This window comes from Rhea americana, unplaced genomic scaffold (genome assembly GCF_003343005.1).
Source record: "Rhea americana isolate MKP2758 unplaced genomic scaffold, rheAme1 scaffold_9, whole genome shotgun sequence".
NCBI lineage: Eukaryota > Metazoa > Chordata > Aves > Rheiformes > Rheidae > Rhea > Rhea americana.
Window position 1 is genome coordinate 7,302,653 of NW_028187088.1, and position 13,881 is coordinate 7,316,533.

At 36.9% G+C, this 13,881-nt stretch overlaps 1 protein-coding gene across 1 annotated transcript in view; it reads left to right on the top strand.

Annotated features, from left to right (window-relative positions):
* Positions 1 to 5: 5 nt before the first annotated feature.
* The window catches only part of KDM5A (lysine demethylase 5A), a gene marked incomplete at its 5' end in the record, with an annotated part of 52,016 nt that continues 38,140 nt past the window's right edge, over positions 6 to 13,881 (top strand). Inside the window, 7 exons of the mRNA XM_085324126.1 lie at positions 6 to 164; positions 2,164 to 2,241; positions 3,341 to 3,463; positions 5,472 to 5,642; positions 6,144 to 6,278; positions 11,220 to 11,325; positions 11,902 to 11,990. Of these exons, the coding sequence (XP_085180252.1) occupies positions 6 to 164; positions 2,164 to 2,241; positions 3,341 to 3,463; positions 5,472 to 5,642; positions 6,144 to 6,278; positions 11,220 to 11,325; positions 11,902 to 11,990 (861 nt within the window). The remainder of the gene's footprint in view (positions 165 to 2,163; positions 2,242 to 3,340; positions 3,464 to 5,471; positions 5,643 to 6,143; positions 6,279 to 11,219; positions 11,326 to 11,901; positions 11,991 to 13,881) is intronic.

Sequence of the window (13,881 nt, forward strand, 5' to 3'; positions counted from 1 at the left end):
CGGGGGGCGGCGGCGGGTCGCGCTACGCGGCCGAGTTCGTGCCGCCGCCCGAGTGCCCCGTGTTCGAGCCTAGCTGGGAGGAGTTCAGCGACCCCCTCGGCTTCATCGGCCGCATCCGCGGCTTGGCCGAGAAAACCGGCATCTGCAAGATCCGGCCCCCCAAGGTACCGCCCGCCCRGGGCGGGGGCGCTGCGCCGGGCCCCGGTGCGCCTGGGTGGGTGGGGGGAGGAGCGGGGGTGTCCGCGCCCACGCCCTCGCCATGCGCTGCGGCTCTCGGGCTGTGTCGGGGGGAGGGTAGAGCTGGCCCGGGGGCTCGCTGCCCCCTGAGGCGAATCCGGGGGTCGCCCCCACCGCTCCTGGCGCTTTTCGGCCGAGTTCGCAAGACTAAAGGCGCCTGGAATATTTCTAGGGAAGGTTCAGTGCTCCCTGTCCGTTCCCCGGGCTTCTTGGGGTTTGTGTGTGTTGCCTTCGGTAGGCCTTGGTGTCTGTGCCGGAGGCACACCGTACCTCTATGGTCTTTGACCATACAGGCTGCTTTGGGGCAGGTGAGACGCTACTAGTGTGTGGTAATATCTTAGCTTTCACGCTCTTCTTACTTTAAAAACCAAAACACAAACAGTAAAAACCTACAACCACGTAACTCTGAAACCTAAAAATGCATTGCAGGTGAAATCGAGGGTTTACTACTTAGGAGGAGATGAGTGAAGGATTTTCCTTTTTATTGGATCTTTATTTATAAACGTAATCTTCTAACTATTTATAGAGCTGCTGCTRACCTGTTTCCGTGCAGGAATTATGTTTATACCTAGTAGCTTAGAAAGTAGAAGTTTAATGTTTTTAATGACCGATTGACTGATCATTATTTTATGATGACTTGGTGACTCTGTGGCCTGGTAAACCATTTGGATAAGATCATCAGGCAACTTAGAAAAACATTCTTGAAGCACTTTAATGCCCACATAAACCTTAAATACATCTATAAGAGAGTTAAAAATGCTGAGGGAGAAAGAACCTCAAAAGGGGACTGTAACTGAGAACATGCTGCATACAGGAGTTGCTGGTTGGATTTCATGACCCTTCCTTTCTTTCTGATCTGTCTGGGTTGCTGGAATTTGTTTAGGTGGTTTAATGACCTAGTGAAAACTTGACCTCTGAGGGGCTGCTCTTTCTAAAATAAGCAGAATGGCTTAGATTGAGAGGCCACAAGAAACTGATCCAGATCCTGTTCATTGAGAATAACTAGAACTTTCTTAGCAGTCAAACRTTTGTATTTCTCCATGACTGGTTAGCTGTTTTTATTGCAGTGTTTTGTAGGACACAGGGGTCAGGTTGATTTGCAATCTGCAATAAAAATTGTATCAGACACCTTATACTAACCTTACTGATTCATTATTCTTTTCCAGTACTAGAAGCTGTAAATATTTTATGATCATGTTTGAGGTCTCTACATGCTGTAGCAATACAGATAATAAATATTTAGTGTGCCTTGTCTGTCTAGAATGTTGTGTCCTTACTCTATTGTACTTTTTGCCAAATAGGCTATCTACAACAATTTAGGGTGCCTTAAATAAAGGTAGTAAAGAACTGACTGATGTTTGTTTTGATGTCATACTGCAGTTCTGAGAGATGGAGCTGAGAAGTGGTTATGGTCGGATGACTGCTGTTTGTGTTAAGAAAGTCGTTRCTTGAGACTTGTTTACGTGAGAGTGTTAAACTCCTGACTGATTTTCCTATCTTTATTGAGATACGATCATTGACAAACGTGATTGAAGTTAGATTCAGAATCATATGTTTTGTTTGATACTTGTCACGGTTGATAGTGAGATTCTGCAATATGCAGGATATATAGAAGTTTTTGTTAAAGAAACAACCAGAAACCTACATGGCGTCTTTTATTCAAACACAGTATAAGACAGTATATACCAAAATACTTTAAACCATATATCTTTCATATTTTTAATTTCATGAGGGTTTCTTTCAGCTAACTCAAATTGTGGGAAGAATGCTATGTTAAAAGCTTAATAACATTGTAAAATTGGAAAATCATATTGCAAATTGTTTGAGAAACTCATTAACTGTTGGAAAGTTGTTTGCTCGTAAGTTAATAGGGTCATCATCATTTTTCAGAGGTTTCTAGAAGCACTAAAAAGTCTTTCTGTTTAGGACTGGCAGCCTCCATTTGCATGTGAAGTACAAAGTTTTCGTTTCACCCCACGAATCCAGCGCCTGAATGAACTGGAGGTGAGCTTTTCCACTGTTGATGGAATTTTGTATTTGCATTGAAACCAGTGCAAACCATCTCCTTGCTCGTGATTTGTGTCTTGGCAGGTTTGTGGATAGGGAGACTTTAGAAACCCGGAGACCACATCAGTGTTTATACTTGGCACTGGCAGAGTTTGGGTAAAATAACTCTCCATGGCTTTGAGAAAAGTATGGTTTTTATTTTATTACCCAAAATAACCACAAGAGTTTTTCACATTCAACTGGAAATGTCTAAAATGGATGCCAAGTACCATGTTGTGTAGTAAGAGCAACCAGTGTCTAGTCTTCAAAACTCCACAGGCACTGTGTGTGTGTGTGTGTGTGTGTGTGTATATATATATATATATATATATATGTATGTATTTATATTTTCTACTAGAATGCTTACTGCTGTTCTTAAGCTTTTGGTTACCTTGTGTGTATTTACTTTGATAATGCCTCTTAAGCCTTAAAACGAAGTTTTTTTTAATAGATTTATTTACARTTGATTAATTTTAAATTTCAAAAAAGCATAGGAGCTTTCTTGAAAACAGTTCAAGTCCCAGTCTATCCTGATTTTTTTTTTCCTTTCCCTATAACATTTCCCAAAGCCTTGCTCTGTTCATATACCAAAACATCATGTATTATTTGACTTGTGAATCGGTCTCCTATGGAGAGTGATTTTAATATTCTAAAAATACTYAAGGGAGGAGACCCTTGTGCAGTGTTAAGGCATACAAGAAGACTGTTTATAACTTTTTTTAACTTCATATGTCTATTTTGATAATTACTCTTGTGTTTCTCTGCAAAATGCTGATTTTCTTAAGTGTGTGTCTTGTCTTCAAAAAGAGAAATTGTTAGGTAGGAATTTGGCTTATAGGATCTTGACTGTGGAGAGCAAAAGAATATGTACTGTTCTRTTTATAAAGATCTATTTTCTATTTTTTTTTTAAACACAGCAAAGAAAAACATCACTTTCCAGGTTGTATTTTGAAAATATAAACAATTACAGGAATTTGACATGTGTTTTCTCAGGACTCTATGATATTTTTGTGCTTGTTTTGGGATATACTCATTTGTTTTTCTGTATTGATTACAGGCAATGACCAGAGTGAAGCTGGACTTCTTGGATCAATTAGCAAAATTTTGGGAACTCCAAGGATCCAATTTAAAAATCCCTGTGGTGGAGAGAAAAATACTAGATCTCTATGCTTTGAGCAAGGTGAGTAGCCTATTGCAGGGTTGGTTAGCCAGGGACTTCTCTGACCTGAGGTTGTCTTTCATGCAAACTCAAGAAGCCAAGGAACAGGGATGGCCCAGAAAATATGAAGATTAGTTGAAAGAAGGGAGGAAAAAAAAGAGATGTTCCAAGTATGTGATTGTAAGGCTATGGCAGATATATCAAGCATAATTACTTAGCTTTAGTTGGATTGTATACAGCATGGATTAGTTACCCTGTGTGTATATGTATATATGAAATGTATATATGTCTATATATAATGTAATGTTTTATAATTCCATAATATTTCTGGAATAATTATTTTAATTACAATTTCCAATGCATACRGAATGCCCTAAGGCTGCTTAGAAGTTTGTGCTACTATAGTTGTTCGACGTGTTGTTTTTCAAAATTTGTGTACAAATAAAATCTATATTGGAACTGATGATTATACTGGCAAAGTACATCTGACAGTATTAACTTGCCTGCTAAAGAAGGCTTGTTACTATAGCCATAAAGGTAGCTCTCTTTAAGCAAGATGAGAAATTAAGATGCTTCTAGGTTAGAGCATCAGTTTTCATTCCTCTATTAGACTTCTTTGTCTTAGGTAAGTGAAAACGTAAATGCCTGAATAGATTTTTGTGTTTAAGAGAAGAAATCAAAACCTGTTTGGGCAATCTAACATTGATAAAATGCACACTAGAACTAATAAAATATCTTTTGGTACTTGAGTTTTTAAAATTTCACATCTACTGTGGTTTGAGGTATGTGTAGTAATATGTCATAGTGGTATTGGGAATATTTTGTGTCACTGCTGGAACATTTCAGTTGCCTAACTGCAGATAGAYGGGTTTTAGTATATTTGGTTGCCTAGTGGCTTCCTAGGCACTGTTCATGTAAGGTTAATTTTAGAAATCAGTTTTTTGTGCACATGTCAAAGCTAAACTGAAATTTAGAAATAGTTTCATTTATACTGTCCTCCTTTTTAACAATTTGCAGTAACAATGAGAAAAACAATAATTAAGAAAATTATTTTTGATCAGAGTGCAGCCGTCTTGGGTTACAGAAAAAAACATAATTAACTCATTTATTAATCACTGTCAGAAGTAGACTTCTGAATTTACCTCAGCCTGAAAGGTAAACCACGGATTTCACTATGGTAACAAAATGTGTTTTGCATGGAAGTTTTCAATAGTCTGGAATGTTAAGTGTGAAATCTGTGCCTTATATGTAAAGAAACATAATGAAAAACTATGTTACTGTGCAAATACGAAAAATAATATAAATGAAATTACAATCTGATTGGGTTTTGACTACTTGATAGTGAAAATATGGAGTGGAAACGTCAGCAGTGGAAATGTGACCAGTGTTTTTAAGGGAAGCAACTCATATGTATTGTTATCATTGCTTTGTGGCAATTAGTCTATTTTTTATTTTATGTAAATATAAATCATATGTAATCAATGACAGTTCTGTATGTGAATTATTAGGCTCTAAACAAGTTAAGTGTAACAGCAACTGAGCTAATTGGAAGGTGAATTCAGTTTCTCTACATTTTACAGTAGTCCCTCTTCCATTCACATTTTCTGAGAGTTTTTGTAACTCTGAAGTCATGAGCTCCAACATTCCCCTYTGTGTGGGATCTATTTAGAACTGGCTTCACTCCTGGCCAGACTTGTGTTTTGCATCAGAGTACAAGTCTGGTCAGAGTTAATTTTTCAGTTTGTCTGATTGGTTTGTATTCTTTCCAGCATGTCAGAAATCTTAACTGTTGGGCTCCTCTTGTCTGAAACAGTACACACCTTATATTCGTTTACTGGGAAATTTGTCTTGTTAAATAGGTTATTATACACTCTTGAAGTACCAGTTGTTCAGGAAGCAAAAGCTGAAATCAGGATTCTGTCACCGTTTAATAGAACCTTTTAACATTTGGTTGGTTTAATCAATTCTTGGTTTATGCATGATCATGGGAGCAACTCCAAGTCCTTATTTTTTTTTTTATGTGTTTCAGATTGTTGCCAGCAAAGGAGGCTTTGAGGTGGTCACTAAAGAGAAGAAGTGGTCGAAAGTGGCAAGTCGGCTTGGCTACCTGCCAGGAAAAGGCACAGGATCATTACTTAAGTCTCACTATGAACGGATTTTATACCCCTATGAGCTCTTCCAGTCTGGGGTCAGCCTTATGGTGAGACAGTTCTCTTTCAGGATGTGAAATGAGACCTGATCTGCACATAGAACAATGTTTGTTATTGTATAAGAAACTATGACATAAGGGTCTGCACTTTGAGAAGCTTCAGCTGTGTAAACAAACATACAAACTCCCTCATACCTAACCATGGCAGAATAGCACTAGAAATTGTAATTCGACCTTGTGTAATTTTCTGTTAGACATTTTTTCTGTAGGACTTAAACTGATTGAGATGCAAAACAGGGCAAAGGATGGTGTACTTGATTGAAAAAGTGTCTTTATCTCACTTGATTAGCTGACAATTGAGATTCAGTCTCCTTGTTTCGTGTGTGTGTGTGCGTGCGTGCATGGATTCATTTGCTGCTGACCCGTATGGTGTGCGTACTGTTGTGTGACCTCACTCACTGTCCTGTTTTTTAGCAAGCAGGACGATTCACAGGCCAAAGAGTTTGATTCTCTGATCAATCAACCTGGTGTCCTGTGCTCTGATCCACTTAGGGCATCCAAAAGCCAAATCTGGACCTTAAGGAAAAAGTGGAGGCTGAGGACCTCAGCTCTGATGCCCAGGCTTCCCCAAAGCAGGGTACAAGAATGAACGTGGTGCTGAAGAGAACCAGACGTGTCAAGTCCCAGGTACCCATGTTACATGGCAATTACAGGGATCATTATTACAGGGATCATTGTACCAGTACAGTAGTGTTGAAAGTGAACAGCCTTTGTCTGACTGTTGGCGTTCACTCAAATGCACTATGAGGAAGCAGTCTTCACTTAAAATTTAGAGAAAAATGTCACTCTGAGACCTGTTTTTCTCATGGTCCTGCACTGTTTAGCTAAAACCTTTTAAGTGTGTTTTGTTTATTTGCGAGTGGGCTATATACTTTGGCAGTAAATGTACGTGTGAAAACTGAACAGGTAAAAGCCATTTGTAAAGTGATGTTGAAGCCTCTGCTTGTGCAGAGTTGAGCAATTTTTTTAACTTGATTTTTTATACACCTGTTTGTTATGTAAGTACAAATACGAGAATAAGTCTGTATTAATTGTGAAATTGCACTTAGGACTATCTATCTCATGCAGGACAGATTTTTTTATGAAGAAAAGATGGATACGAGGGAACATGAGTGAAAGCTGGGTTTATATTTAACGAGCTCTTCTTGCTTCATGCTGTTCTAGACTTCTTGTAAACACCATAAAGTTTTCTTAAATGCCGTTAAATTGTCTTTTTTTCAAGTGCATGTTTCTTGTCCCTGAGATTTCTCTGTTTTTACCTTTTATGAGTATCCCTCTGCTCTTATAAACTTGTCATCTTTTTCTCTTGATTCAGAGATTCGTGTCATGATTCATTTAGAGTAAATCATCTTTCTAGTCTTTGTTGTTTTCTTACTGAAGCAGACTTCACTTTATTTATGGTAACCGTATAAAAATGCGTCCGGAAGCAGTTGAAGGCTGTGTTCATACCAGATCTCTGCAATCACATATCATTACTAAGCTACCCAGAATGAGGGAAGAATGCTGCAGAAACTGCTGTAATCATTCTTTATGTAGAATTCTGCTTTGGATTTGAACCAGTGTTCTAGTATGATGGTACCGTATATGGTGGAGAAGTGTCACTACATTAAGATTCTGCAGGATCGATCTTTTCTGCTGGTTTCAATAGAATAATGGCACTTATCACTTCACCTCAGAAAAATGATTGTTTTGATCCTGTCACACCACAGCTGGTATAGCTGCTCTATTTAAAGGGCCTRCTTTTCAGTAGTGAGAGATGATATTGTCTATCTGCAAGATATTCTATATATTTAAAAAAATGCTTTTTATAAGGTCTGTAGCCACACTTTATTTTATGCATTACAATAATTAAAATAGCTGAAACTAAATCTGCAATACAAGGGAAACTTACTGCACTCAGGCAGAATATTTTTTGGCTGTGTTGGAAGTTGTATATAATTCTGTTAAGTCAACTCTGGAGCTGGATTCAGAAAAAGAGATTTGTCCTTCAGAGCCCCAAAAGGTCTAAGAGTCCCAGATATCAGTGCAGCTTCTTATTGTAGATGGGACTCTGTTTATTGTTTGAGGTATATGCCTGGAAGTGTATCAGAGAACGTCTAGATAGCGTTCAGAGCACAGGTAATACGCAAGTAATGCAAAAACTAGTTAGCATTCTGATCTAGCTGAAACATCTGAGTGGTTATGTGTAGTGTGCTGAGTAGACTGCTGCCTGGGTAATGGGCATGGCTAACTGCACTGTGCTCTGCATCTTCTCTTTACAGATAACTTACCTAAGAATGGGAGATGARTAAGAAAACAGAAATAATCAGAAGTTACTGAATTAAAGATCCTCAAAGTGGAAGGGTGGCATATTTTAGAAAAGCAAATTTTTAATTTTTAGAGTAAGTGAAAAGTGAAAGAAAACAGGCAACAAGAATTCTCCTATGTGAAAGAAGAGTTGCGAATCTTTGGATACTAAGATTAAACATCAGTTGATTGTGTTATTTCTAAATAATAGTGGAAGGAATAGGAAGAGGTTAATTTGGTGATGAGAGAGTCTGCTTAAATTTAATGCCGTATTCTTTCCCTTTTCTCTGAAGAAAGCTATTAGGGGAGAGAAAAACTATTGAAAAGGACAACTGAAATATTGAAGCCTTGTAAAGGACAAGAAAAAGTAGAGTGAATTCACATTAGAATTTCAGAATAGCCTTTAAGGATAGGATAAATTTAGGAGTAGGGGAGTTCTTTCTTAAAAAGAACAGAATATTTTCACAGGTAATCTATTAGGGTATATTTTCAATGGCAAGGATTTTGTTTAATGAGGTTACATAAATCATGATTAGCTCTAGAAAAGAGGTGCTGTACTGAAAGAAATTGTACTGTCTTTTCAAAGGTGATCACKGTAAAATGGTCCAGAGATGTTTCTGAAATAACTAAAACAATTTTAAGTAATTTAAATAATATCTACTTTGAAATTTTTTACAAATTCTGATGGTTTTGGAATAGCAGAATTAGTGCAATAAACTTCCTTTTTATGATTTGAGAATTTTTTTCAGTGGAAGTAATCGTGTGTAAAGCAAAAGAACTCTGGGAGATGCTGACAAATGCCCATTAGGAAAAAAAAATTGGATTCCTGGTTGTAATTCTTCTGGTCTYGCATATAGTTGAGGGAGTGGGCAAGCAATTCTTCTGAGGTTGATGAGCAGAGGATATCTTAAGAATGTGTTTGAATCCAGTCTAATGGGATCATGTTATTGGATTCTCTCATATACAAGAAAAACCTTYGGGTTTTGCTTTCAGTTGACAAAGTAGAAGAAATCTGTGTCTGTCTGTCTGTATCCTTCAGGAAAAAGAGGAGCTGAGAATAGAATTTCAGTTTAATCAAGTTTATTTTCCTTTCTGTTACATGTAAAAATAGAATGGAAAAGCATGGCTGAGTTCTGTGCTGTTAGCAATGTGAGAAAGGCAAGGAAGGCAAGATGTATGTTTGCATGCATTTGAAGCTTTGAGTTTGGTGTTTTTAATGCGGTCTTGAGGGACACTGTGGAAAGCAGTGGGTTTGAGGGTGCTGAATGGTTTTAGTGTTCAAAACTTAAACTTTCAGTCGACGGGTACTGTTTTTGAAGTTTTGTAAGAATCTGATTTTTTTTTTTTAAATATTCAATATGTAACTTACTCTTTTAAAAACTATATACGTTTTTCCAGGCCTGAGCGGATGCCCAAGAGGTTTAATGGAATCAGAATAAATCTTGGTAATAGATTCATGAAACTGTATTTTGGCAATGCATTTCTAAACAAAATTGTAAAACTGAAGAGGTTGCTGCACATAAATGATTTAGTTTTAGTAAAGATGATAGTCATTTTTCAGATATCATTGAGAAGATTGTCTTAGGTCAGAATAGTGGGAGGGAGAAACTGCAGAGGTTAATGTTACTGAAATGATGGAAAATTGTACTGTGTTGAGGAATGTTATCTAGGGTGATTGTGTCAAGTTCTGTTAGTTGAGAGAATGGATGTACTGCAGGAAAATGGGAACTGGAGGGCTGCGATGTTGAAAAGTTGAATTTCTTATGTTGCTCAAGGGTATTTATAAGTGATGTTTATTTTTCRTTTTATATTATTTGGAAGTTAAAAGTTTCCATGTTGTAAGCTTTCCTGTTCAACAAAAAAGTCAGTGTTTCCTCGTGTTTTATCTGCCAAAAAGTGAAAAATTCATAAGAAAAAACGTGTTCCAGCCAGTTAGAGTGCAATTGCTGACCTCTTTTTAAAAAGATCAGGCTGGTAATACACATCTAAATGGAAAAGAATTTTATAGTAGCATAAAATTCATAAATATTTAAAATTAGAAAATTGTCGATAGTTTGGAAAGATGCAAGGTAGCATAGTGAATGTAGCTATACACAATTCAGTGGGAGCAGGGCTTTAAACATCACTAAAATATTTCTGCAAGTCATAATGACTAGCAAATTAGATCCTTTTTAATGTGTTCTTGTAGCAAGAAAAGCAACTGATTTAAGCTGAATGCATGAGAATTATCTCTTCTTAGCCTTATCACAAGTACATTTGAAGTTTTTCTCAGACTTTTTTCAGAAAGTTGTTGGGTTTTTTTTTTTTTAATATACAGAACAGTGAGATGTGGTTGTCGTAAGCTTTGGTAAAAGCTATGACTGAATGTCCACCACAAGGGAGCTTATTGTGGTATATCAGGCCATAAATCTGTAGAGAATAGCTGGTGAAGTATCATCAGTAAGTTTCTTGATTTAGAATTAAACACCTACCTTCTAAATTGATAGACTTACTGACATTTTTTAAGATCACTGAATTTCAGGATTGTGAATGAAGAGAACTGGTCCCCTATRCTGGCTCAGAAAGGATTTTGAAAGCATGGGGAGGCAGTGCAAGAAAAATACCAAGATGACTGCACTGCRGATGAAACAGAATATGGAGGGTTTTTTTGCTGATAGGATAGTGTCAGTGATGTGGGAAAATGAGCCTGATCAGTAATGGGAAACAGGAAGAAGTTGAATTGAATGGGATACTTCAGAGAACAACTGAATGCTGGCAGGGCCATGGAGTTTTGTCACCTAGTGCCCTTACAGTGTCAGAATTAGAGATGAAAGGACCTATTATGAGTAACTGTGATCCAAGAGAAATGTAGTCATAACATTTCATCACACATCAACCCCAGGCAAACTTAAGGAAACATACAGATCGGAACTCATTAAGGTTATATGTGTGTATCCACTTAAGGAAGCAGATAGAAGCCCCTGTTGAAACAGGGTAAGTCTTAACATTGAAGCACTTTTGCTGTATCTTGGTGATTCTGGAAAACAATGCTGTAGCATTCTTRCTGCTCGGTTTCAGGCTAGTTCTCTTGTTTGCTGTCTAGGCGATCTTCTGTAGTTTCCATAATACTACATGGGAAATGATTTTGGAAGTAGAGACAACCATCCCTGCGTGCCTCTTACCCCCACGTTTTTCTTTGCTGGCTTTAGGAAGAAGAAAATCAAGTTTTGTTTCTTTTTTTCTGATGAACTGATGTTGGGTGTTATGGGAGAGTAAAATATGCTGATGTGGTCTTATTTTTAGACGGAAGGTGGAGAAATGAGTAGAAATACTGAACTAAAGAAACTGCAGATCTTTGGAGCTGGACCCAAGATGATGGGACTGGCATTGGGAGCGAAGGATAAAGAGGGTAAATAAATCCTGAGTTTATCACTTTGTAAAGTATGGAGCAAAATAGCTTGGAACAGACTGTTAAATATTTCTGTGTGTCTCTAAAGACTACAGTAAGAAGTAAGCAAGTCATTATAAGTAGGAAGAGAAAACTAAATGTTTTAGAGTTTAATTCATGAGAAAGTTTTACGGGATACTTTATGTAACTTGGCATAGTTTCAGCTCTTTATGTATTATATAGTAATCGTAATGATTAAGCATCTTTTGCATGTACTGAGGGACTGGAAATGAAAACAAGATTTGAAAGTTTTGACACTGTTCATACTGGCTAAATGCTTAAATCATGAATGCAATCTACACAGTTTCCTGAGGCRATTGGATCACCTATAAGGATCAGCAAAATATGTTTTCCTAAACTGTGTTTGTTTTAGATTAGCATAATTGACCAGGTATGGCAAGGCATTTTGGTTTTCTCTAAACTGTGAGATGGTTTCTGATGAGTAAATMAGGATGCCAGGGTGGACGTCTGTGTTGATTTTGCAAATTACATCCATCATTGTGGTGTTAACAACACTTAACTTTATTTTACTTCAAGATGAAGTGTCCCGAAGACGGAAGGGAACCAGATCAGAGGCGTTTGGAATGCAGATGAGGCAACGCAAAGGAACCCTTTCTGTCAACTTTGTAAGTTTGTTTCCTTTGTGATGGTTTCTGATAATACAAAGTTCAYTTATTTACTAAGATTATTTAGGATGAGTTTTCTTTGTTCTTGGAAAAAGATGTGTATGTGCCATGCAGCAGATTATCCTGATAGTGAGAGAACAATGAACAGTATTGAACAGTGATACATACCTAAGGTTAAGATTTTGGTTTTGATCCTTCAGACGGGAAGGGTATTATAACATGAAGGTGCTTACTGACCATGAGTTCAAGGGCTTGCTTTGGCACACTTTTTTTTTTTAACAAAAGATTTAGCACCTCACTTTCTGTTCATTTCAGCTCCCCTTTTATAGAACAATTATAATATTACTTAAAAAGGTATTTTGAGATGCACCAGTACTACCTCATTTTGATTTTTAGCAACTCTGTCTATCCATGTTTCAAACTACTGTGTTATGTTTAAACCGTTTCATGAACCCATTCTAGATAAAATTAAGARGACCTATTAAGGGGAAAAATAAAGTTTAGCACTATGATAACTGAGCTTGGAAAAGCAGTGTATAGTTGTTCTTAATTACTTCATAGTTCATGTGACTTTGATTTTTAAACTGCCTTAATTTACCATATGTACACAATTGTGAATGAAGAGGCATGCTTTTGATGTCTCAAGAAACAAGGTTTTAGGCTCTTCAAAGACTAATAATTAGGATGTACTATTTCTGTTAGCCTGAGAACACTTAGAAGAGTTTGTGGTTATTTTAAATTTTGATCATAGAAGGCCAAGGCATTGAAAAGTCTCAAGTAATCACATTTTTTATATGCAGAAATGCCTTCTGGAAAAAAAAAAAAACATATGGGAGGAGTTGGATACTTAAACAGATCACTGTACTATTGTAGCTAAGTTGGAATTTGTGTGACTTCTTTTTTTTTTAATTGTGTTACTGCCTCAGAGTATATGGTATTCCAAGGCTGTGTAGGTATTGTGATCCTTTTGTTTTTTAAAGTATACCTCTTTTAAATATTTTGTCTAGTCTCTGTTTCTTTGTAGAAAACAGTAATTGTTTTCTATTTTTATTTACCCCTATTCATAAGAGAAAATGAAAATACTGCAACAGAAMTGCTGCTTTACAATTTTATGGCCATAACTGTAATCATAGGAAATTTTGTGACTTGGTACCATGTAGGTCCTCATTTTTTAATACTTGGATGAGAGACCTTAAAGGAAAGTAGTCTTTGAAGTGCACATGATATATTAGCCTTATACATTTTGTCTGAAGAAGTATGCTCCATTTTTTTAAAAAACAAAATAAATAGATGAGGGAAAACTTACATAAAATGGTAGCTGTGAAATAATGTATACCTTTTTCTTTTTATCCCCGCCATATCTTGAAGTGTGTGTGTACACACACACACACACACACACACACACACACACACACACACACACACGCATGTCTATGTATCATCTTAGTCTTATTGCTTTTAATTGCATAGCTGCAAGGCTTATTTGTGGTTTCTCTGTAATCACAGATCTGCTTGTTGTGAATATGTATTTCACAACAAATCATCACATGGGCTGACTGAAAAGGATTGTTTATATTCTTAAGAATTTGGAGGGAAGAAGGCATTATCAGTAAGAGTACTATTGCAAAGTAATGCTTTTAATGTTGGGAAGAGGATCTGGAAATGTGTCTGCCCACATCTTCTTCCCTTTATATACCTGCAACAAAAATAATGAGTTTAATGGTTAAGATAGACATGATCTTCCGTGAAGGTTGAGTGTTTTTTTTTTTTCAGTGGATTTCTTAATAGAACTGCATTATTTTGAAAATTGTTTCTTGAGAAATTTACTGAACAATCTTCTACTTGAGAAGTATATTACTGCACAGCTAGGAAGTTGCATACTTGACTAGGC